Here is a 24,861-nt window from a genome sequence, read left to right on the forward strand (position 1 = left end):
ACACAAGCCATTATTAGGTAACTTTAGGAACTCTTAATCTGGAGGCAAACATTTCCTGGTACTCTTCTTTTGAGCTTGAGCCTAAAGAAGTGGTTTCGTTGGCCTGCAGAGTTATTTGTTAAATGTTGAAAGAATTCCCAACACTAAAAATTGGGAGATTTCACATCAAAATGTGGATTTCATTCTCTTGGAATTGCAGAATACTGGCCTCAGTAAACCCACTTTATGAATTGCAGCACTGTGCTGGTGGTGATTCTCCGCAACCCCTTTCCCTGTGGAATCCATGCCCTTTATTTTGCAAGGTTCATGCCTGGGCCTCTTCTCTCCCCAGCTTCTGTAGGCATTTGTGTTTAAGAGTCTCCTGAGGTTGCAAAGTGAGGACTTTAAGAAACATTGCAATGTTTTGTAAGTTTGAATTAAGGTTTTCTCAAGTACTGAGCAACTAAACTATTTTTTTGCAAATATATTATGTAAATCATGAGCCACAAACTGCCAGCCAGAATCAGTAGGTATGGTATTAATTTCTATATTATTAATCTGACTTTTATTGACTAGTTCATACTTTCACAGGGTTCAGAATTCAAAAGGTACAGGTCATAAACTCAGTTGCTTCCAAGGAGGAGCCAGACAGGTAATAAATAAATGAAGTAGACTGAGCAAAGGACGGTATGAGGTGGTGGGGTGTGTGGAGAATGCCCCTTTAGGCATTAAAATTAAAAAATTTAGAACAGTATGCACATGATGATAATAGAAAGTGATTGCCTGGGAGTTGGGAATTAGAGATGTGGGATTGACTAGAAGGTGCGTGAGAGAACTTTCTGGCATGATGGAAATGTTCTGAATCTGGCTTTGGGTGGTAACTACATAATGTATACATTCATCAAATTATAAAACCCCAAATCCCAAATTGTAAATAGCAAGTATCTCTCCCATCTTGTCACTTGGCCAGCTAATTTCAGCTTCTTGAAGGGTATCAGTATCTTATGTATCCTTCTGGAGATAGATAAAACAAGCACAAACAAAAATATGTGTCTGTGCATGTTTTATCCCTTTATACAAATGACTTAACTGTGCTCACTCTTCTGTACCTTTTTTTTCATTTAATAACATATCTTACAGGTTATTAAATATGAATATTAAAGAGCTTCCTCATATTCCGTTGTATATATTGACACTTCTAAAAGAATTTTTAGAATAATTTGAATGTAGATGCTTCATTCAAGAGATCACTGTAGATACTTCAGATCATTGTAGATGCTTGAGATCAGTTGTGTACTTTCAAGTTCACCCAAAGCCCCACTGTTCCCTAGAGCCTCCCCATCTGCTGCTTTACTTTAATGTGAGCTTCCTGCTGGGCCCTAATGGCATATGCATTTGCTCCGCAAGTCCAGCCATTCCTCAGTACTGATCTGAGTCTTGCTTATGCCACAAAGACTTTCCCTAAGTGTAGCTCCTGTTATTTTTGGAAGTTCTATTGCTCTTGCAGTTGCACTTAATTGTCTTGCCATTCCAAGAATTTTGGTTTCTTGTGGCTGGCTATCCCTGCAATTTGCTGGGTACTTCACAGATATTCAATAAATAAATAAACAATGAACCTGGATGATTTGACCTTTAACTCAGAGTTGTTTGACCCCTTGAATGGTGGTTAAGATGTTAGGTGAGGTTTGTGTTAGCATCCTGTCTCTTTACCATGTGATGAGATAGTAGTATAAGTTTGTGGTTTCCACAGTGGGGCAGGGGAAAATATGAGAACTTGTAGTTATTTTTTTTCAGTCTTTAAATTAACTTTTAATAACTGATGTGTATATACAGAGATATGCCCAAGTCTGAAGTGTACAGCTTATGAAGAATCACAAAATGAACATAGTTGTATAATCACCATGTAGATGATGAAATATGTTAGCCCAGAAATAGAACTATACCCCAAAAGCTCCCATCCTTCCCAGCTGTGTTCTTTCCCAGTCTTTCTTCCACCATCTTCCCCCCAAAGGTAAGCATGTCCTTATTTCTAACATTATAGAATTTGTATTTACTTAAAAAAAATTATTTTGTATATAAAAATGAAGGTTTACCAATATGTGCTGTATGCATTGACCCTGACACTCTCACCTGGTCTGTATGACAGAGGCTTTCATGTCACATATGGAGAAAAAAGCACCCTGAGGGACAGACAAGAATCCTGGGGCATGGAGGGGTTGACAGTGGGTCTGTCCCCTTTATTGTCTTTCAGTGGCTTGGAGTGGATGGAGGTGTATGAGTACTCTGATATGTGGATTTTCAAATTATATATAAACAAATTCTCCCTTAGTAGACAGGTGTCTTAAAATGATTTTTGGGGGCGCTGTGGATTGCAGTTTTAACAGCACAAAGACAGTGAGCAGGGAGCTCCTACTACTCGCCTGAGCTCTGGGCCATCCTCACTATGTAAAACCAGTGACAGGGCTGCTGAGCGGCTTTAAACAACAGAAATGTACTGTCTCAGTAGTTCTGGAGGCTGAAAGTCTGGAATCAAGGTGTCGGCAGGGCCGTGTTCTCTCTGAGGGATCTCCGCCTCTTCCAGCTGGTGGTGTTTGCCAGTAACTCCTTGGTATTCCTTGGCTTGCAGATGCATCATTCTAATTACATTCTGCCTTCTCCCTGTGTCTTCATATCATCTCCCCTCTGTGTGCATCTGTGTCTAAATTTCCCTATTTTAGAAGGACACAGATCATATTGGATCAGGGGCCCACCCTAGTGACCTCACTGTAACTTGATGACCTTTGTAAAGATCCTATTTCCAAGTAAGATCATGTTTTGAAGTACTGCAGGTTAGGATTTCAATGTACTTTTTTTGGGGGACACATTTCTGCAGACAAGAGTGTCTAATCAGATGTGAAAAAAAATTGGTCCCTGACTATTGAATTCAGCAAGATGATTGCAAGTAGAGTAGAAATATTATTTAATATTTCATCTTGGGGAAATTGGTTTACACAGGGGCCACAAATTTCACAAGAAATGCAAATGGGTGAGCAATGATCCCATACTAACGGACTTAAAAGCAGTGAGATGGGTGGGGGAGGGAGTGAAAGAGTTGGCTTTTATTCACTCTCACTCGATTTTATTTTATTGATAAATAAAATCCAAGTGAATGTGCTATGGTGGTTTTCCTACACTGATTGACAGTGGGGCTGCCAGGGGTTACTTGGGGCTTGTTTGCCTGTTCTCACCAGCCGCTCTCCCCAGGCCACCCTGATAAAGATGCAGTGCATATCAGAGTTCTCAGCAGGGCACTATCACCTGCAGGCTCGTGGTTGTCATTGTCACACTAGGGGGACATTCCAGACAGTGGCTGGTGTCAGGGATTCCAAAGAACTGGGGACTTTTAGGTGCCTTATTATAGACTGCTATAAAACCTTTTTTAAAAAAGGTCTGTTTTAGAGTATCTTCGGTCTGTGAGAGACTTTTCTTCCTGTCCCTATAGCTAAGCAAAAAAAGAAGTAATTGTATCACGATAGTAGGGTGGCCAAAATTCTCACTGAGGATGCCCTGTGTTCCTTATTTAAATGGTATCAGTAATCAAGAGTCTTTTTCTCTTAGAGGCCACTGATTCCTCCAGAGAAATCAACCAAGACTTACATACAAGCAGAAAAAAAAATTATAACCAGTGTTTAAAAGAGAATAAAAGGCCTCACTCAGTAAATGTAACAATGAATATATTATTGGTTTCATGTTCTTATTTTAAACCAGTTGTGGAAAGGGAGAAGGTAGAGGCAGATAACACGGGGACTGGGGAGAGGCTGGCAATGGATGGAGAGGGATGGGGGACTGTCTTGTCCTGAGGGTTTTGGCCCCGGGCAAGTTCACTCCTGATTCCATGAGACCAAAAATTAACAATGGAATGTTCTTGGGGTGAAAGGGTTTATACCCAACTTTATTCTCCCAGTGATGGCAGGTCAAGCACTGGAATCCTGTCCACCTCAGAGCAAGTCTGCGTTCAGCAAGGTGGTCTCTGCCTCTGGGCCTCTCTGGCCCCACAGCCGTCTCGGTCTGTGTCCTCAGCACTGCCACCACTCCAGCCTCTGCTCTTCTGCAGCCTTCCAGCCCAGAGCCTGAGCCAAGCTCTTTATATAGAGTCAGTAATAACGTACTGCCCACACATGTGCAGTGAGCCAGCCAACCAGGGTCAGGGGAGGACCCTGGCCTTAGGAACTTTCATTTTCTCTACAGGGAGGAATCCAGGATGGGGGACTAGTAAGCTCAGAGATGGCAAACCCACTTAAACATATTCTTTGCCAAGCTTGCTGTTAACCCAGACTGTAAATATATTTGAAAATTGTTACTTATTAAAAAACCCCTTTATAAGCTTGTTTAGAAATTGGTCTGTCTTAAAGGGTGATTTTAGTGTGTCTAGAAGAAACCATGTTAGCAGTGTGGTTTTAAAGTGGGGACAGTAGAAATCAGTTACAATCTTTGGGCAAGATGACATATTTGAGTTTATGCTTTAAATATGGGCTGTAATTTACATAAATTGACAGATGAAGTACAAGCAAAACGTTTCCTCAGCCTCACAAGCAAGATAACCACCTCTGGACCAGACGTGGCACAAGACTGAATACTGAGCAGGGCAAAGGTCAGGCTCTGCCAAGTGGAAGGGCTTGACTTGGAAAATGCAGCTGGGAGCTAAATACAGCAGGTGCTAACATCTCAGAGGTACACAGACGGCAGCTGTCAGCATGTAATAAGGTGATTAACACCTTCCATTTGAGAAGCTCGGGGAACTGGCTAGAAGGACAGGGATGAGTGTCTTAGAAGTGGTGCAGAGGTACTGGGTCAGGTGTTAAAATGTGCATTCCTAGGTCCAACCCCTTTGAGTGTCTGGGGAGAGGCCTAGAAATCCGTATCTTAAAAAGATCTGTAGGTGATTCAGAGAGCATGACCTCTCCGAGAGGCACTGTACTGGCTGGTATAAGGAAAGTCAGCTTTAGGATAATAAACTTACCAAAGTTAAGTCGGGATAAAGATGTTTAATATATATCTGGTAGTTTTTGTATTTGAGCTCTTGAATTGATTGCCTCTTAAATCATAGTAAAATACATATAACCTAAAATTATCATTATGACCATTTTAAAGTGTGCACTGCAGTGGCATTAAGAACATTCACAGTACTGTGCACCTATCACCACTCTCTAGTTCCATTGCCAGTCCTGGATATTTCACGCAGATGGAGGTGTGTGTGTGCGCGTGTGCATGCGCGCGTGTGCGTGTGTGTGTGTGTGTGTGCGCGCAGATGGAGGTGTGTGTGTGTGTGTGTGTGTGTGTGTGCAGATGGAGGTGTGTGTGTGTGTGTGCGCGCGCGCAGATGGAGGTGTGTGTGTGTGTGTGTGTGTGCGCGCAGATGGAGGTGTGTGTGTGTGTGTGTGTGTGTGTGTGTGCGCACGCGCACGCACACAGCCAGACCCATTGCATTCACTTAGCATAATGGTTTCAAGGTTCATCTGTTATGGCTTAAATACTATTGCATTGTGTAGATATACCATATTTTGTTTCATATGCTCATTAGTTGATGAACATTTGCATTGTTGCCACCTGTTGGCTATTGTCAATAGTGCTGCTGTGAATATTCCCATAGAAGTTGTGTTTGAACACTTGTTTCCAATTCTGGGTATAAACCTAGGAGTAGAATTACATAGTGGGAATTCTATGTTTAACTTGTTGGGGACCTGCAAAACTGTTTTCCAGGGGATGCACCAGCAGTGTGTGATGATTCCAATTACCTCCACATCCTTCAAACATTTGTTTTTTTCCTTAAAAAATTTTTTTTAGTACAGCCGTCCTAGTGGGTATGAGCTGGTATCTCACTGTGGTTTTGATATGCATTTCTTTAATGACTAATGGGTGTCTTTTCTTGTGCTTGTTGGCAATTGCCTTTAGATAAGGTTTATTCAGATGGGTGTCTTTTTCTTATTACAGGGTAGTAGTTTGTTCTGACTGAGACTACAGGCACTGGAGGCAGGCAGACCAGGGTCCTGGTGCTGGCGCTCTTGCCAGGTTTCAGGCAAACTGGACTTTAGTGCCTGTCTTTCCTGTCTGAGAAACACTAACATACCTTCCCGGTGGGGCTTTGTGAGAACTGAGTGCTCCATGTAAAGCATCCAGGCACAGAGCCAGCACTCTGCACCCCTTGTAGCCTTGTAGTCACAAGTGGGGAGACTGGTTATTATATCCCCATTTCTTTCTTGAGGGTCTGGCAGGCTGCCTTTGCTTCCTCAGTGACTGAGGATAGACGACCAGCAGGGACACATTTTGTTGCCCATCTCAGGTGAGCCTTTTCTAGGTTGCTGGGGTGGCAGATCCTCTGGTCCTTTGTATTCCTTGCCTCTGTTTTCCGGCTTCTCGCCCAGTCTCCAACCTACCCTTGCAGGTATGGAGTGAATGTGTTACCAGCACAGTGCAGAGGAAAGCTCATACGGGGAAAGTCCCCTTCCCTTCCACAGGTCCCCATGGGTGCAGACACCCTTCATCAGGTGTACGGCCCTCCTGAGGCAGAACCCATGTGCAGGCCTGTTGTGGAGCTGAGGTGTTATTTTTACTGTGTTGTTCTTTTAAATATTGTATAATGCACTCCCAAGTTGCTAAGACCTGGGTTGGGATAGAGTGAGCATAGTTTTTTTCAAATTGGGAAGCTGTTTTAATATATAGAATTCTTGTTTGCTGTGAAATTATGAAGACTTTTGTGTATAGTTATTTAAGACTGATGGTCTAAAAATGTCCCTTGAAAACTCTTGAGTACAGTTTAAGATAAACCTCCTGTAACTTGGGGTGGGGGGAAGTCCCCGGCCAAAATACCTTTGAAATTGAAATCAGTCAAAGGGAGAAATGAAGTGGGAGAAGGCTGTTTATTTCTTAAAAGCAGTCGTCCACTTGTGTTTTCCGGGGTCTCTCGTGACCCGGCTGCAGAAGAAGAGGCCCCACGCAACCGCTCTGGTCCAGATAAGCCCTCACTGGCCCTTGTAATTACCTACTGATATGGAGATAAACTACTTCGCTCCACCCCTTGGAAACACCTACTGACGTGGAGATGCACTAAGGCCAGACGAGAGATTCTGGAAATACTGCAGTTTTACCCACCCGTACCTCCCCAGAGAGACAGTGTGGTGGTATGGAAACACCAAGGAATTTGGGTGGCAGACGGATCCAGGTTCAAATCCTGACTACACCGCTGATGAACTGTAGGCCTTAAATTAGTCACTTCATCTTTCTGAGCCTCAGTTTTTTACTAGCCAAGTGAGAAGAGTAATGGGGCTTAGCATCTGGCACAGAACAGAGATTATTGCTGAAATGAGCTTGTAAGTTTACAGTTGATCGTTGGGTTTTTTTTGTAGCAATATGCGCAGAACATAAAATTTAGCATTTTAATAGTTTTTAAGTGTACAGCTCAGTGGCATTCACTGCAACATTTTGAACATTTCCTTGTTTCTTTTCTTCCTGGAGTTCAGACTCCCTTATCCTATTGGCTGCAGGTCACGCCTGATGGCAGGGCTCCCTGCTTCCCTCCCCTGCCTCCTGTGCCCAGCTGGTCAAATTCTGGGAGCCTCACGTTCCCTGTCCTATGGGGAAATGCAGGTGGCCTGGGAGGCTTGGCTTTTAACAGAGGTTTTCCTCAGGGTCATAGAATGATTCTGCCAAAGGTATTAACTAGTCTCCAGTTTGGGAGGTGGGCAAGATTTTTGCTTGTGGCCACAGAGGTGGTATTACACTGTTTATCAACACTTTTCTGAGTATGGGATAGGGAAGAAAAAGATTTAGATTCTTTTTTGCTGTTTTCCAGAGACTATAGACAAGGGGTTTGGGAAGAAGTGGAAATTGAAAATGTTAAACCATCATGTTTTAAGGTTATTTTAATACTTCATTCATCTCTCCTTTGGAAAGGGACTGAAATAAATGTACTGCTTTGGAAATATTCTGACATTTCTATTTCCTCCTCCTTTCCTTCATAGTTGTCTTTATTTCTAACATTTCCTTTATTCTTTATTCACTGTCTTGCTGGAGCTTTGAACTTTCAAAGAGAGACAGACAGACAAAGACATAGGGCTTTACTCTATTACATTCAGATCCCTTATCATGTAGTTTATCTTTAATCTCTCTACAGAACAAGCATGGAAATCAGTATATTTGTATTGAATTCCTAATCATGTGACTTAAATGTTCTCAAACACACACAATTATGTTATTGTTTCAGATACCAAATAATAATTATTCTTTCTATAAATAAATCTATTGTTGGGAATATCTTTTAATTAATTCAGGCATAAAAAAACCAACCTCCCTAATGAAATAATGGATGTAAGCAATGATGATCTTGACAACTTTATCATTAGATAAAAAGTTGGTGAAGAGTCTTAGGATGGATAAAGCAAGCTGTCACCACCTAAGACCCTGATAAATTTTAGTGTCACTCAAAGTGGAACAGCCAGGTGTTGGGCATCTCCTGATGCGTTAGGAAGTACGAAGGATCACCTGGAAGATAGTCTTGCTAAAAATATTGATCCTGAATCTAATGAAGCCTCTCAGTCTAATGACTAGTTTATAAAAAATTTGGGGGTATGAAGAACATGCTAAATGACACCATGAGAATATGGTCAGCCAAATATAGAATATGCCCCCACAGGGACAGATGACCTTTTTTTTTGACAAATAAACAGCGAAAGCTTAAAAAAAGAAAAAAGAAGAGGGGGAAACTGTTACAGAGTAAAAGAGACATAGGAGACACATCCACTAAAGCAACGTATGTACTGGTTTGGATCCTGATTTGACAAAAGCAATTGTACAAAAATATTTTTGAGGCCATTAAGGAAAACTAAGTATGAAATGGATAGCTAGATGATACTAGGAATTATTTTTAATTTTGTTGGCTGAGATAATGGTTGTGGTTGTGATTTTGTATCAGACTGAAGTATTTATTAGTGAAGTGAATGGTATCTGGGATTTGCTTTATTTTTGTTTAGAAGAAAAGTTGTGGGGCATAGATGAAGTTTGAGCATGGCAGAAAGCTGGTGTTGGAGCTGGGCAATGGATTCTAGTCCTTCAGCTTTTGTGTGTGTTTGAAAATTTTATAATAAAAAGTTAAAAATGCCAAAATCAGTTTATTGATTTAAACACTTGAAATAGCAAAACAAATTATAGAACTCCCTACACTGGTAGAGCCTCAGTTTTAGGAAATTAATTTTGGCTTATCTACACATTTGGTCTGATTAGTTTCTTGGCAAATTAGTGTTTACATTAACTTTGTTATTTTTCATCTTGGAGTCCCAAGGATCCCTCAAATAAACCAAGAGAAGTCATAATTATAGATACTTAGAGAGTTAACACTATGGATAATTACTAATCAGTAGGCTCTTCATACCAATAAGCAGGCAGAAGAGGGGTTTGGGAAAGATTGTCAGTGAATGGAAATAAATTTAAGTAAAGATGAGAATAATTTGCGTGCTCGACTGAATCAGATTCTAGAAGTATATGTAAATAGCGCTCTATTTGGTATGATTGCTAAAGGTGCCCCCTCCTGACTGCTGCAGAATACTGGGTTTTCCTGCCAACTCCATAAATGAATTAGCTCTCTAGGACGTAGGAGTCAAACTTTCCCCTCTCTCCTTCTTCCTGGGTGGTGTCACTTGACTACCATTATTATCTTTCTGCAGATAATCACCAAATCTGTGTCCTCGGTCCACATTGCCTGCTTGAACGCTAGATAGCATCACATCCCCACCCACGTGGAATCGGCATCCTGCCTTGCCCCGAGCCAGGCTCCCCTTGCCCGCTCTGCACCTTCCCCTTTGCCTGGAGCCGTCACCCACTCTCTCTTTCTCCTGGCTCCTCAGCTGGGTCTTAGCTCAGACATCGCCTCCTCAGAGTCACCTCTCCTGAACTTTGTCCATCATTTACTGTCACAGTACCATGCTCTTTCCTTAGCCATCTTCTCAGTTCATAATTATTGTCTGTCTCCTCTTCTGATTATAATACCTATGAGCAGGGGACCTTTTCTGACTTGCTGAGTTCTGAGCAAGTCATGATAAAGGCCCAAACTCTGTAGTAGCGAAGGGGAAGAAAGAGTTTGAGGGGTAATTACAAGACCCCGACTGTAAGTGTGAGCTGTTAAATAGGAGGGAGCATCTGAGTTTTTTTTTTTTTTAACATTCTTGTGAAATCTTTTTTTTTTTGAGAGAGAGCATCTCTCATATTTATTGATCAAATGGTTGTTAACAACAATAAAATTCTGTATAGGGGAGTCAATGCTCAATGCACAATCATTAATCCGTCTCAAGCCTAATTCTCGTCAGTCTCCAATCTTCTGAAGCATAACAAACAAGTTCTTACATGGTGAACAAATTCTTACATAGTGAATAAGTTCTTACATGGTGAACAGTACAAGGGCATTCATCACAGAAACTTTTGGTTTTGATCACGCATTATGAACTATAAACAATCAGGTCAAATATGAATATTCGTTTGATTTTTATACTTGATTTATATGTGAATCCCACATTTCTCCCTTTATTATTATTATTATTTTTATTTTTAATAAAATGCTGAAGTGGTAGGTAGATGCAAGATAAAGGTAGAAAACATAGTTTAGTGTTGTAAGAGAGCAATTGTAGATGATCAGGTGTGTGCCTGTAGACTATGTGTTAATCCAAGCTGGACAAGGGCATTAAAACATCCACAGGTGCAGAAGATTTCTCTCAAAACAGGGGAGGTGAGGTTCTAAGCCTCACCACTGTTGATCCCCAATTTCTCACCTGATGGCCCCCCTGCGACTGTGCCTGTCTTAGGTTGTTCCTCCCTTGAGGAATCTTACCCGTCTCTGGCTAACCAGCCGTCTTCCGGGGCCATACAGGGAGATGTAAAGTTGGTAAGTGAGAGAGAAGCAATATTGTTTGAAAGCATCTGAGTTTTTTAGGGGCCTGTTAGATACTCAAGTAGTGATGTCTGTGGGGGCCAGTTGAATCCGTGACTCAAAATCACCTTGGATTTTTTTCTTCGTGCCGCATCCATCCCGTCAGCTGCTAAGTTTTACCATCTGTCCTGCCTTCTTGCAGTCTCTCCTCCTTGTGACTTCCTTTGCATTCCGTGCCTGGTCAACTCCCCTTATTTCTTGTCCCTTCAGCTGGGCCGGAGCTGGATCATCGTGTTCTGCTGGTCTCTACTCTGCCAGGTTGATTTTTCTGCAGAGTAACTTTGATGAAAAGGCCACTTGGCTCAGAATATCCAGTGGCTCCCTATTGTCTGCTGACATTCTCACACCCCTCAGTCGGCTTTTCTAGCATTTGCTCCAACCAGTTGGAGCCACTACTTGTTGTTGCACAAACACATCCCACATTGTCCAGACTTTCAGGGTTTGTCCTTGCTGCCGCTTCCAGCCGGAATGGCCCCCTCTCTCTCTTTTAAGCCTTCTGCTCCCTTGATATAAAAGAAAAGCTCAATTTAGAGCTGAATTAAGGAATTGAGCCTGTAGCATAAACTCTGTACTGTTCGTTGGAATGAGGCCCTCCCCGTGAGGCAGCGATGTCTCCCGGTCACTTTGACAGGGGCTTGTGCGTCTATGTGGACAGTGCGGGCTGCCAGCTCCTGTGTCTGGGAGGGAAGGTGCCTCCTTGCGCTTAGTCATGGGGTGTCGTGCACCATGCCAGCTCGGCGTGTAATCAGAGACAGAAGATTATCTTCAAGCTGATGGTGTCCTTTTCCCTGTTGTTATGGGACTGTGTTTTGAATTAAATTATTTTAGAAACAGATGGCTGACTGAGAATTTCTTGCCTTTGTTCTTAGTGAGTTGAGTAGTTTGTTTTGGTTACTTAAAGTGCTGACATTCTTGCTTTTCAGGTTAGTAAAAGAGGATTGCGTTTTATTTAGGAAAGAGTGAAACAAAATGAAGCGGAACAACATCTCCAACAAATACCCTGCACTGTGCTGTGACTAAAATGACATTTTAACATCTTTATCTCTTCAAAGGAGAAAATCATGCAAACAAATAGAAAGCCCCGAAGTCCCAACATGAGGCCCACCCCGGAGTCCCCCTCTTGTCCACAGTGGGTATGTTCCACAACCCCCAGTGAAGGTCTGAAACCACAGATAGTACCGAGCCCTATATATGCTATGTTTTTTCCTAATACATACCTATGATAAAGTTTAATTTATAAATTAGGCATGATAGGAGCTTAAGAACAATAACTAATAATAAAATAGAAGCATTGTAACAGCACATAGTAAAGGTATGTGAAAGTGGTCTCTCTCTCTCGAAATACCTTCCTATACTCATCCATATTCCTTTTTTGATGACGTGGGAGGATAAAGTGCACACGTGACGAGACAGGTTGGGTGAGTGACGTGGACACTGAGACATGGCGTCAGGCTGTGTTGCTCTTCTGACAGTATGTCTGGGGGGGATTATCTGCTTCTGCACCGTGGTTGGTCCTGGATAACTGAAACCGCAGGGGTGGAACTGCGGAAAAGTGGGGGAGGAGAGATGATATTTAAACTATGATAGTATGAATTTTTTAAGCACTTTGTGGTACCATTGTTTCAGTATTGTGTGGTTGAAGTTGTTTTCTGAAGTTACCATAGTGTTCTGTGTGTTTCAGGGAAATCACTAATTGCTGCCTGTGTCCCCATCTCTAGAGGAGGAAATGGAAGGTGTGACTAATAAGGGATTTCTCCAGGGGACCTGAATGAGTTTGAGAGAACGGGACCCGGTTCTGTTCTCTGAAATGTTCTGGAACTTTTGGCCCTTCTGTCTCCATCTGTGACCAGGATTGTATTATATCAGTGTTGAAGAGCTGTGCTTTTTATTAGCTCAAACTGAAGCCCCCCACTACTGATGTGGCAGCTGTCATTTGGGGGGTTACTCTCTTCCTTTCTGGGGAATCCTCACTGTGTGAGGGTCAAAGGGCTGCAGGGTTGACGAGGCAATGTAGCATGTGCTTGCAGCACCGGTGGTGGGTTGCTCCCAGCTGGACTTTGAATTTTGAGGGAGCACTGCCTGGAAGTGGAGGAGTGGAGAGTCTCCTGGCTGCTGTGCTGGTGGCGGCCCCACCTCGGTGTCACGGGCCTCTCTGCTGCCCAGTCTCACTTGGCTCTGACTGTGTTCTGGATCCGAGCTGCCTGGTCCATTCTGACAGAACCTCTGGTACCCTTCCACTGAACCCCCTCTTACTTATGTAGCCAGAGGTGTTGCCATTGCAAACAGCAAAGAACCCTGGCTGAGAAAACCCTACAGCCTAAGCATAGGGTCTTCCTTCAGGCCTATATGTAGAAAGTTGATGCTCAACACCCATTTTTGTCAGGTAGTAATTTTCAGGAACCCTGTATCTTACTAGCAGAAGAAGGAACTGAGACCCAGGAACTGAAGTGAGTTATTTAATTAACCACCACAGTCATTAACGTGTGGTAGACCAGGGTGAGACCCGAGGCCTGCAGGCCCCTGTTGCCGGCCATCTCTACTCCATCGCAGTGCCTCTTGAGTCAGGAGTAACAGATGCTGTCTTAGTCACTTGGGCTGCCATAACAAAATACCACACACAGCGTGACTTAAACAACACAGGTTTTCTTAGAGCTCTGGAGGCTGGAAGTCCAAGTTCAGGGTGCCAGCACAGTTGGTTCCTGGAGGCCCCTCTCCTCCGCTTAGGGGTGGTGCCTGCCTGCTCGCTCTGACACAGCCTTTTCTCTGCAGGCGCCCCCAGCCAGAGCAAGCTCAGGTGTCTCTGTCTTCTTAGGAGGATGCTGGTTCTTTTGGATCATGGTCCCAACCTTACGACCTCGTTTAACTTCATCTCTGTAAAGGCCTGGTCTCCAAATACAGTCACAATGAAACGGTGCCTTCAAAGTGCTGGGAGTTAGAACTTCAGCATATGAATTTTGATGGGGGAGACACAATTCAGTCTATACTAGATGTGAAATATGGCCGACCAGACATTTTAATGTTGTCTGTGACTTTATAAAAGTTGAGAATCAACGGATGTCAAAGGAAGATTTCCAGGAGAAATTTTACATAGTGTTGACATCTTAAAATATTGGGAGTATGCAGGTAGTTACTCATCATTCACCCTGGGGTTGATACTTTTCTGTGCAGAGAGCTCACGGGTGATTGTTTTTCAGTTAAGTCCCCATTTCCAGCTGTAAGTTAAAGCACTGATTTGGGAGCAGCAGTTTTTCCTGCCGGGAAACCTGCTTTCTCGTTTTGGACTGTTGATCTGTATAGAGCCTGGCCATCTTGCTTATGCCTGTAGGCAGGCCCCTCCCTGCTCCTCCATGCCTGTTCCACACATTCCCCACTGTCCTGGTGCCTCTGCCCTATTCCCACCCCCGACCAGTGTTCCCTTAAGCTGTCGCCCGCAGATCTGTGCAGTGGACCAGTCTCTGCACTTGTACCCTCTCAGTGTCTCCTCCACTTGCCGATCAAAGGCCATTTCTCTGGATTCCATTTCCTCTCCCTTCTCAGCCACCAGGCCCATTGTTTATCCTTTGTATCTTCCATCTCCCTTGCTTCTGGATTGTTCCATCAGCATTGCTCTAGTCCAGTACTTTTTAAAGAAAGGTCCCTGTTCTTGCATTCAAATCACCCATGGTGTTGGTTCAAAACAGGTTTCAGAACTACAAGAACGGCAGCAAACACATATACCAGTTCCTGAGCCCCATGCCCAGCCTACTAATAAGAATCTGAGTTAGTTATTTTAGTTTTTATTTTGGAAGAATTTTAGACATACAGCAAAGTTGCAAACCCAGGACACAGAGTTCTCATATATCCTTTATTCAGCTTCCCCAGTATTAACATCTTACATAATCATAGTTATCACAACTAATAAATTAATATTGGTTCAGTACTATTCACTAGACTACAGACTTTACAGAATTTCATCAGTTTCCCACTTCTTCTGTTTTGGAATCCAGTCCAGAACCCCAAATCGCATTTGGTTGTCTTTAGTCTTTTCTTGTTCTGTGACAGTTCCTTAGTTTTTCCTTGTCTTTTATGATCTTTAGAGAGCCAGGTCTTTTCTGGAATGCCCCTGGGTTGTCTGATCTTTTCTCTTGATTAGATCAGACATTTTGCATTTTTAGAAGCCTGCTTCTTTAATGAAATTCTTACCTGTTGTCTGAGAACCAAACATATATGCTTGGGTTTATATCTGGGATCTCTAGTCTGTTCCATTGGTTTTATGGGTCTGTTCTTGTGCCAGTACCAAATTGTCTTGATTACTGTGGCTTTGTAGTAGAGCTTGAAGTCGGGGAGTGCAATTCCCCTAGCTTGTTAAAATTTTTAGGGGTCTCTTGTAGTAGACTTAATATCCACAGAGAATTAAGACGACTTATCATGTTTTGAAAACTCCACAGTTCAGCAAGGAAGCAAGAGTAATGGTTCTGTTTATATTTGAGCGCTTTAGAGATTTTTGACGCTGTCTCTTGGGTTTCCCAGGCCAGCCCTCTGAGGATGTTTTATTTTCTTAGCGCCCATGCCTGCAGCTGTGAGCTGTCCCCAAGTGCACAGTGGGGCCTCACAGCTCAAAATGCATAGGTTTCAGTAGCATGGAATTTAGCAATGGCTTTCAGCTCCATTGTAATGTAACATACTTTAGCATATTTTTCAATGTACTTTCTTCACTAGCAATTTTAATTAAATGGATGGATGGGGTGGTATGGTGTGAAGAGCATTCAGCTGCTGAGAATTTATGAACATGCCTCTTAGGCTGGCTCTGCCATGGGTGCTATTTTAAGCAAGTCAGCTTAAACTCTTTGAGCCTCATTTGCAACCTGAGAGGATTGGCCAGGGTCTTAAAGGATCCATTCAGCTTGGAAAGTCCTAAGATTCCATATTTGACTACTGTATTTAGGAAAGATTTCCAGGTAGAAATATATAAATATATGACTAAAAAACCCCAAACCAAAAACAAATTATCTTGGATGTGTAAGACCAACAGGTTTCTAGAGATGGGCATCTTGATCCTCATGGATTTTTAAAAAGCTTTAGTTTTTTTTAAGGACTGTTTTTTTAAAGAGCCGTTTAAGGTTCACTGAACAGCAGAATTGAGCAGAAGAAACAGAGATTTCCCACATGCCCTCTGTCCCCACACAGCCTCCCCCATTATCAACATTCCCCACCAGAGTGCAGCATTTGTGACAGTCCAGAGGCTACACCAACACATCATTGTCACCCAAAGTTCATAGTTTACATTAGGGCTCATGGTTGGTGTTGCACATTCCATGGGTCTTCCTTTTGCATTTTTAAGCCCAGTGAGTCAGTGTGGCACGAGGGCAGATTCTGCTCTGTTACATAAAGCTTGGCAAGATCCTGTCCCAGGACGTGGGACAAGGTAGGCACCCACTGGGCATGTGCTGTGGGTCTTCGTGGGAGAAAGTGTCTCAACACTCGCTTCTCAGAGTGGTTGCAGACCTGGCACTGCCTGGGAGTGACGCAGAAGCTCAGCACCCACACCAGCCCTGCTGGACAGCGCCTGCATTTTAACACGATCCCCACGTAATTCCTATGCACGCAAATGTCTGAAGAGTGCTAGAATCACCCAGCCCCATTCCTTTCTCTCTGTCGTCACAGAGAAAACCTTTCTCTCCTGTGAACTAACGCTTCAGAGCTTGAAAATTGGTCTCCAGGGCTTGAAATTAAGAGTCTCCAAAGTCTTTTGTGCTGGGAGAGACTCACCTGGGTTTTCTAACCTCTTTCTGAATTAACTACGGAAGTAATTCCCGTGGCATTTCAGCTGCTGTCTCTCTCCTGGGGCTTGGCCGAAAGTGGAGGCAGGGAGCATTACAGCGTGGTACACCTTACATTTCTTAATAGGAAGTTTTTGTTCCCGTTTTACTAGTCAGGAGAATTTTTCATCCTTTTGCCCACTTTGCCTTTCCTGTTCCCTGCCCTTGGTCGGCAGAGTTCATTGAATTGTAATTTGCATCAGATGCTTGGGTTCATAAATTAGTTAAGCATTGCTTTTTTTTGCTATTTTATCTCTTGCAGTTTTCCAGTGTACTTACAAAAATGTTTCAGATTCATTTTAAAAGGGATCTTGCTCCCTGTTCAGATCCTATATTGCAAAATAAATTATGTTATAGCAGAGTTTTAAAACAGACCATAAAATAATTTATCCATAGTAAAACTTTCAAATCAGTGTGCTACATAGTTGGGGCAGAATGTGATTTTATTGCTTGAATTTATAAGTTTTTAACCTTTACTGTAGAAAAGGACAGCTGCTATTTTACCTTGGCTGTAATAAGTATCATGTTTACTTTTGCTGCTTGGAATGACACAGGCCTAGAGATAAAGCAGGTAGACAAGAAGTCCTAGAGCCCAGGTGTATGGAAGACAACAAATGCCTAATAATAATGCTGTGAAACAAGCTACAGTCTCTAAGAGACAGTTTCCTTCTGTTATTTTTTATTCATTTATGAAAGTCATATTACATAGAAAGGAGTATGAAAACTTTTGAAGTAAGCAGCATATGTCTGTGTAAGTTTGTGACTTTCAGATGCTGATGGAAGCAGCTAGAAATATTTTATCTATATTAAATATCATTTGCAAATTTTAGTATATACACACAAAATCTGGTCACAGAATTTCATCTTAATTCTTGATTTCAGTCTCTGCCGGTGAGTCACAAACACCTCTGGATGCCCCTCTTTCAGCCTCTGTGTGATTATAGGGAGCTATTTTAATTCTATATTACATCTTTTTTAATCTCACAAAATACGTAGTAGTAGTACTGTTCATTTATACCATCTGTATTTGTTTAGATTTAACCATATCTTTATCATTTATTTATCCTCTGTTCCTTCTTCTCAGATCTTCTTTCTGGGATAATTGCCTTTCCTCTCAAAGTCTATCCTCACAGAGGCTCTGCTACTGAAGATCTTCTGTTGGTATAACTGCTTTTTGTTCATCTGAAAGTGTCCTTATTTTAACAAATAAGAGAGTATTGCTGGTTATTCAAATCAAAGATGTCAGATATTGTCTCCCGGCACTTTGAGGACTCTGTTTCATTGTCACTTGACTCCTTGCTCTGTGAAGTAGTTATCTGATGGTGTAACTGCCATTTCTTTCCTCTGACTGATTTACAGTTCTTCTTTATCTTTGTTCTATACTATCATCATGTGTGTAGGTACGGGTTTTAAAGAATTTACCCTGCTCGGGATTTCTTGGTCTTCCTGAATTGAAGGATTCATGTTTCTTATTAATTTTGGACAGTTCTTAGCACTCTTTGTATATTGTTCTATCCAATTACCTATATTACTTCTTTTTTTAAATTTTTATTAAGGTATCATTGATATATACTGTTATGAAGGTTTCACATGAAAAACATTGTGGTTACTACATTCACTCTTATTATCAAGTCCCCCCCATACCCCATTGCAGTCACTGTCCATCAGTGTAGTAAGATGCCACAGAGTCACTACTTGTCTTCTCTGTGCTACATTGTCTTCCCTGTGACCCTGCCCACACCATGTGTGCCAATTATAATACCCCTCCATCCCCTTCTGCCTCCCTCTGCACTCACCCTCCTCCACCCCTCACCTTTCTAGTCCCTTCTTGGAGTTTGTGTTTTTTGATGTTTTGTTCCTTCAGTTTTGCTTCATTTTTATACTCCACAAATGAGGCAAGTCATTTGGTATTTGTCTTTCTCCACCTGGCTTATTTCATTGAGCATAATACCCTCCAGCACCATCCATGTTGTTGCAAATGGTGGGATTTATTTTCTTTTCATGGCTGAATAGTATTCCATTGTGTATATTCTTTTTAGAACTTTGATCAAATGTATGTTGGACTCTTATTCTGTCTCACATGTCTCTTAACTTCTCTTTAATAGTTCTCATTCGTTTGTTTCTCTGTGCTCCCTTCTAATCTTCAGCTCTATCTTCCAATTCACTAAATCTCTCTTGAGCTATGTCTAAATTGCTGTTTATTATATGTTGTATATTGAGTTTTAAATTTGTAATTATTATATTTTTCATTACTAAATGTATTTTTTCAAATCTTTCTGGCCATTTCTCATAGTCTCTTGCTCCTGACTCGTGTTTTCAGTCCACTCTATTATTTTAAATGAATTCAACATATGCTAAAAAATATATCCCATAGTTTCAATATCAAAAGTCTTTACAGATCTGATACTATTTATGTGGGTTTCTTTTGACTTTTTGTGCAGGAAAATTTCGTGACTTTTTCTCATAGTAGATACTTCCTTATGTGTTTTGTAATTTTTCATTTCTGCCATCATATTTGTAACTTTAGCTGCAAGAATACTTTGATGCTGGATTTGAGGGCTCTTCTTCTGGAGATGATTTATATCAGCCTCTGATAGACATTGGTGATCAGGTCCACTTTAGCTTTTTCTCAGCATGTAGTTTTTAGGACCATACAAGTAGTATAGGTTCCAGACTTGGGCGGGGGGAGTGGGGGAGGGGGAGGACTTTTAAAAAGTCAAAAGTTGAAGGCAAAGTTGAGACAGACACTTTCTTGCTTTACTTTGAAGGGTTGATATTTTTCTTCCTAATTCATTTTTTCCCTCAGAGTGTGGCACTTCCTGGGTCTCCACTTTTTTGGAGATGGCCTTTGATTGAGTTCTTTAACCTGTCCAGACCCAACATTTGCCCCTTATTCCCCCATGGTCTAAGCATTAGGCTATGTGGTCCAGTGTCCCTCTAGGCTGTCTGGTGACTTCAGTGCTCCGTGACCTGCCTGGCCGAGGCCTGCTTTGCTCCTGCACTCAGAACATCTCCTATTGTCTTGCAGGCTCATCCAGCTATGTAAAAGGATGTTTTTGAACATTTTTTAAGCATAACAAAATGTTATAAAGTGGGAAGACTTCAAGATCTCTAGCCATATTGCCAGGAATAGAATAGAAACAATTTACTTTAAAAAAAAACAAAAGGAGTAAGTATACTATTTCATACACTTGTCTTCTGATAAAGTGTTTGGATAAATGAAAGAAGGGTGTTGTCATGGGTCATGATTGTGGCCCCTTCCCCAGCCTGTACTGCAGTAGGTGGTGCCTGTGCCCTGGGCCTGCATCAGGATCCGGGCCATCATATATCCTGCCTCAATGCAACGTATCTGAATTACAGGTGGAGCCACCTAAAACGCTTAAAGGATAATGATGGCTGTCACAAGGATAAAGAATATGAAAGTTTGAGAGAACGATACGATGCTTTGGGCCCATAACAGAACTTGGTCGTCAAACACCATTGGTTCATTCAGTCAGTAGATGATTCTGGAGCTCTTGCTTTATGTCATTTACTGTGCTAGGCACCAGGGAAATGGATTCGGTGTCTCTGCCTTAAAAAATCTCATGGTGTAATGAGAAGATGGTTAGTTTCAGTGAGGCGTGACGAGGGATATGACAGGTAGAGACCTAGGGAGAGGCACTAACCAGTTGCATAGTATTGAGGAGGGAGCCAGTCTCTATGCTGCATCTTCAGGACCGGTAGGAGTAATCAGGCTGGCGAACTGGGGAAGCGCACCCCAGGCAGAGGGAGAAGAATGTCAAAGTCATCAGGCCAGATGGAATTTGGGTTCGGGAACTGCAGGTAGCTCCTTTGAGCACAGTATAGTTGGGAAGGCATGAGAGTGAGCAGGGAATGAGGGCTGAGCCCAGATGTAGTCTGAGGCCTAAACATGGAAGGCCCTACAGCTAGGAAAGCGTCAAACTCTTTTACCTGAGTAGTGAATGATGCTGTCAGAGTTGTCATGTTTATTTCTCTTAAGAGGCAGCTTTTACAGAAGAGAAACCACATGGGCTTGGGAGTCAAGGCAGGCTTATATTCAGATTCCACCTCCAGCTCTGTCCAGGTGATCATGTAGTTGATTTAGTTATGTTCTCTGAACCTCTCTTTCTCACGTAATAAATGAGAAAGAATGAACTAAACAAACACCTAAGGCCGCTTTGGTTCCCAGTATTCTGTGGTCGTGTCAGAAAGAGAAAAAAATTGTCAATGTTGTACACAGAAGCTTCAGTAAAGGGGGTGCTCAGATTTGTGAATATTTGCAGATACTACCCTGGCAGTGATTCTGGTAATTTCTGGCTGCCACTAGCTGTTTAACTTCTAACTGTGATTTGTGGATTTCACAATAAGTGGATATTTGTTGAATGAGTAAATTTTTATATCTGAAACAAATGTTAGCAGAATGACTTTCATTGCCTTGCAACTAACCCAGCTTTTATTTTCTCAGATGAGCTCTCTCTGGGACAGCACAACCTTTCCTCATCTTCCGTGGAGCCCACGCTGAAGCAGAGCACCGCGCACAGCGCCGCACATGTGGCCTTAACAGAAACCGCTGCAGGGTCCCAGCAAAGCAGATCTCTCCACGTCATCTCATCTCCATCCGTCATTACTTTTGATACCGCCTTTTTTAACCAGGGAAAACGAACCCCCAGTACAGCAGATCACAGTATCTTTGTGGCAAATTACATGTCTGTGATGAGCAATGAGGTGCTCGGGGATGATGACGACATGGATAACTTTCTGCCAGAAACTCACTGGACTGCTTCCCGCGTAGTTTCTCCTGTACAGTTCATGACAGTCAGCCCACAAGGGCTGCCCGAGGAAACGCTGGACCCGGTGCTGACTCCATCCCTTCCCATTATTTCTTTACACAGTGAGAAAGGGACATCAGCCTGGCAAAACACAGTGCAGCTTCCGACAACGCACACTGAATCCCCCACTCATCTCAGTGCTCTTCGGTCAGCTTTTCCCACGTCCGCGGGCACAAGGCCAATCCCTAGTAGGAATGTGGTGCTTTATCCTACTGACTCCCATGGGCACTTACCCACCAGGACTTTACCGGAGATCATGGCTTCAGGAACAGAGGACGTAGAAACCGTCCTTTTTAGCCTGGAGTCTGCAGTGCCTCAGCCCGGGGACGAGGGCAGTACCCAGCGGCCGCTGCCCCCCACCCCACCTCCAGAGGATGTTCTGGCTGCAGGTACAGACAGCTTCCCTGATGTGACCTCTGCTTTGAGCCCAAGTCTAAAAGAAAGCTTCTCTCCAGGAACATCGCCTGCTGCAGCTCTGGCACAGACCACCCTGGCTTGCAGCAGCTGCGGCCGCCTCACCAATTCGGCTTTGTTTTCCACCCCTCTTGTGTTGGTTTCCTTCTCTACTCAGTCCGCTGAGGTTTCGCATAACCCCGTTCCCGCTGGCAATTCCAGTGTAGTGTCAGAATTGCCTGGCAGTTCGGTGGCCCCAAGTCTTGGGGACGATACTCATGTCCCAAGCCCAGTGTCTTTGCTCACCTGGGACCTGTGTCGCACTTCCTGTGCTTCCACGCCTGGGCTCCTTCAGTCAATCAGCCTCCTGGAGAAGGACGTGGGATCGGGGGATGGTGCAGAGACCCTGTCTGGGGCCATGTTGGAGGTGCACAGCCTCTCGCCCCTGAGCAGCGTGGTGGTGGACTTCTCTGACTTTGAGGAACAGTCTCAAGAATACAACACACTTTTCCCCTCAAGACCGATCGTTCCACTCTCTTCTCGCTCCACAGTAATCTCAGAAGTGAGCACTGGTATTCCAGCCGAGGTGGATGCGAGCAGGGTCATGACCACACAGGTATACCCTTCCCAGGGCCTCCTCCCTGTCCTGGTGTCACGCGATGTGGCTCCTTTCGGCTCCCCCTCTGTGGCTGGAACTCGAGGAGTGCCATCCAGCACGACAGCTGTGTTTTCCTCTGTCATCGCCCATGTTCTCCTTGGCTCATCTTTCTCCGTCCCTGCAAACACACGCACACCATCGCTCACTGGCAGAGACGCGCATCTTTTTACATCTTACAGTTTGGGTCCTTCAGCAGAGCCTTCGCTTTTCCCTGACAGAGAACCTGTCAGTTTTTCTGAATGTGAAACTGGAAGTATTTTGGATTTTGCATCCAGTTTTTTCCCTACTCCACCTCTGGAAATCAGCAGCTCTGTCCCAACATCTTCAGAAGTACCTGCTTCTCCATCTCTGACGCTGCGTGATTTGCCAACCTACGTTTCTCCGGCATTTTCTACCTTGGTTGAGACACTTTCATTGTCCGGCCCTGTCAATGTGCAGTCACCTCAGCTTGCTGTTCCTAATTCCACCAGCCTTGAATTTTCTCAGGTCTGGCAAAGTTCTGACCTTCTTTTAAATACATTCACTTTACTACCTAGTTACTCTGAAATGTCACTGCTGTCAAGCTTCCCATCTGATTCTCTCAAATTCTCTGAGGCATCAACAGTTTCACTGACAGATTCTGAAGCTCATTTTACCTCAGTCCTCACTGCAACTACCTCCTATTTTGAGTCGTCACTCAGTTCCCATGAACCTGCAGTCACTACACTGGTGTTCCCCAGTTCTGAGCCCGTCCTTGACATTTTGACTGCTGGAGGTCACCTCACCTCATCTTTGACAGTTTTTCCCACTCCGCCCATTTTAACAGAATCTCTCTTTCCAATTCTGACACCTTCCGACAGCGACGTCAGCACTACAGATGATCACACGTCTGTCTTGTCCTCCAAAGTCATTCCTGCCACTGCAGCAGTGGCCACCAGCGTGTACCCATCATCAGCATCCTCATTGGTTTCTGGGGCCATCCCCTCACTTCTGCCTGCAGAGCCCGTACCTATGGGTCCATCATTCACACCTCCAGATTTGCCAGTGAGCAGCCTCCCTGAACCGAGCACACCTGGTAACAGTGTTGTTGCCACCTCCCCGAATAGCCAAACCGTGAGTCAGCGTCCCCACGAGAGCAGCACGGCTCCTCTGCCGCCATCCCCCCGTCCCGTGACCAACCCCACTCCTGAAGCAGCAGTGGGGACTCCAGCACTGGTCGCCACCAAGCCGCCATATGTGTGTGATATTACAGTTCCCGACGCCTATTTGATCACGGCTGGTAAGGCCCTGCTTCAAGTCGCCTCTCTTGGTGGGGGTGCTCTTTCTAAGGTGCTTGTATGAGTGGCTTACGTGGCATACAGCATGGTGATGGAATATGCTTTGGACCCAGGGAGCTCTTGGGTGGTAATCCTTTCTCCGGTGAGTTCTCCGAACCATCACTTAGTCTCTCCAAGCCTCAGTTTCTCTAACTATTAAACAAGAATGAGAGTGGCATCTACTTAGTGGGTTATTGTAAAGATTTAAATGTATTAATGCCTGTGAAATACTTGAACCAGAGCTGGCACGTAGGAAGTACTGACAAAATACTACCTTGTTAGCACAAGTGCTCAGAACTAATAAAAGATGTAAATGAGCCTTTGAGCTTTAGCTCGGATCTCTGTCTTTGGAACTCATGACCCAGTAGATGCATTGATGACAGTTTAACCCAAACGCCTTCATGTGTAATTCAGGCACTTAGCTGGACATATGTGTAAGGGCAGCCATTGCAAGTTTGTACTAGTTTACTATTACTTTCCCTTCAGTAGGGGGCACTTTGCTCTTATATATTCCCATAAATGTCACTTAGATCCTAGGAAGAAACGTGGAGCGAGTAAATCTCCTGAATTTGGTCACAGACTTTGATCTTTGCATCGGCCTGCAGCCTGAGCGGCTAGCCAACAGACGGTAGTCTCTCTGGCAGCTGCCTGGCTTGGTCAGTCATGTGAACCTGGGCTGCGTTCACGGTCGTGGTTGTACAAGCCCAGTGACCATGGCACACTTGGTCAGGTGCTTTGGTTTATGCTTCATGAGAAATGACAGACTGAGCATGAAGTCTTGAGACCTGTTAAAATATACGTAAATACAACACAATATTGATGAGCAGCCTGACTGTGCATGCTGATTTTGATGAGGGTGGGACAGAAATGAAGACGGGGGAAGAAGATGGCAGGCGAGATAGAGTAGGAATGGAGTCACGTGGACAAGGGAAAGGCAGAGGTGAGGGAGGAGAAGCAG

At 43.5% G+C, this 24,861-nt stretch overlaps 1 protein-coding gene across 1 annotated transcript in view; it reads left to right on the forward strand.

Annotated features, from left to right (window-relative positions):
- Window positions 1-24,861, forward strand: part of KIAA1549 (KIAA1549 ortholog) — a 120,923-nt gene that overhangs the window by 29,266 nt on the left and 66,796 nt on the right. The window contains exon 2 of the mRNA XM_017681055.3: window positions 21,194-23,866. Within this exon, the coding sequence (XP_017536544.3) occupies window positions 21,194-23,866 (2,673 nt within the window). The remainder of the gene's footprint in view (window positions 1-21,193; window positions 23,867-24,861) is intronic.

Source organism: Manis javanica, chromosome 6, assembly GCF_040802235.1.
Source record: "Manis javanica isolate MJ-LG chromosome 6, MJ_LKY, whole genome shotgun sequence".
NCBI classification, from domain to species: domain Eukaryota; kingdom Metazoa; phylum Chordata; class Mammalia; order Pholidota; family Manidae; genus Manis; species Manis javanica.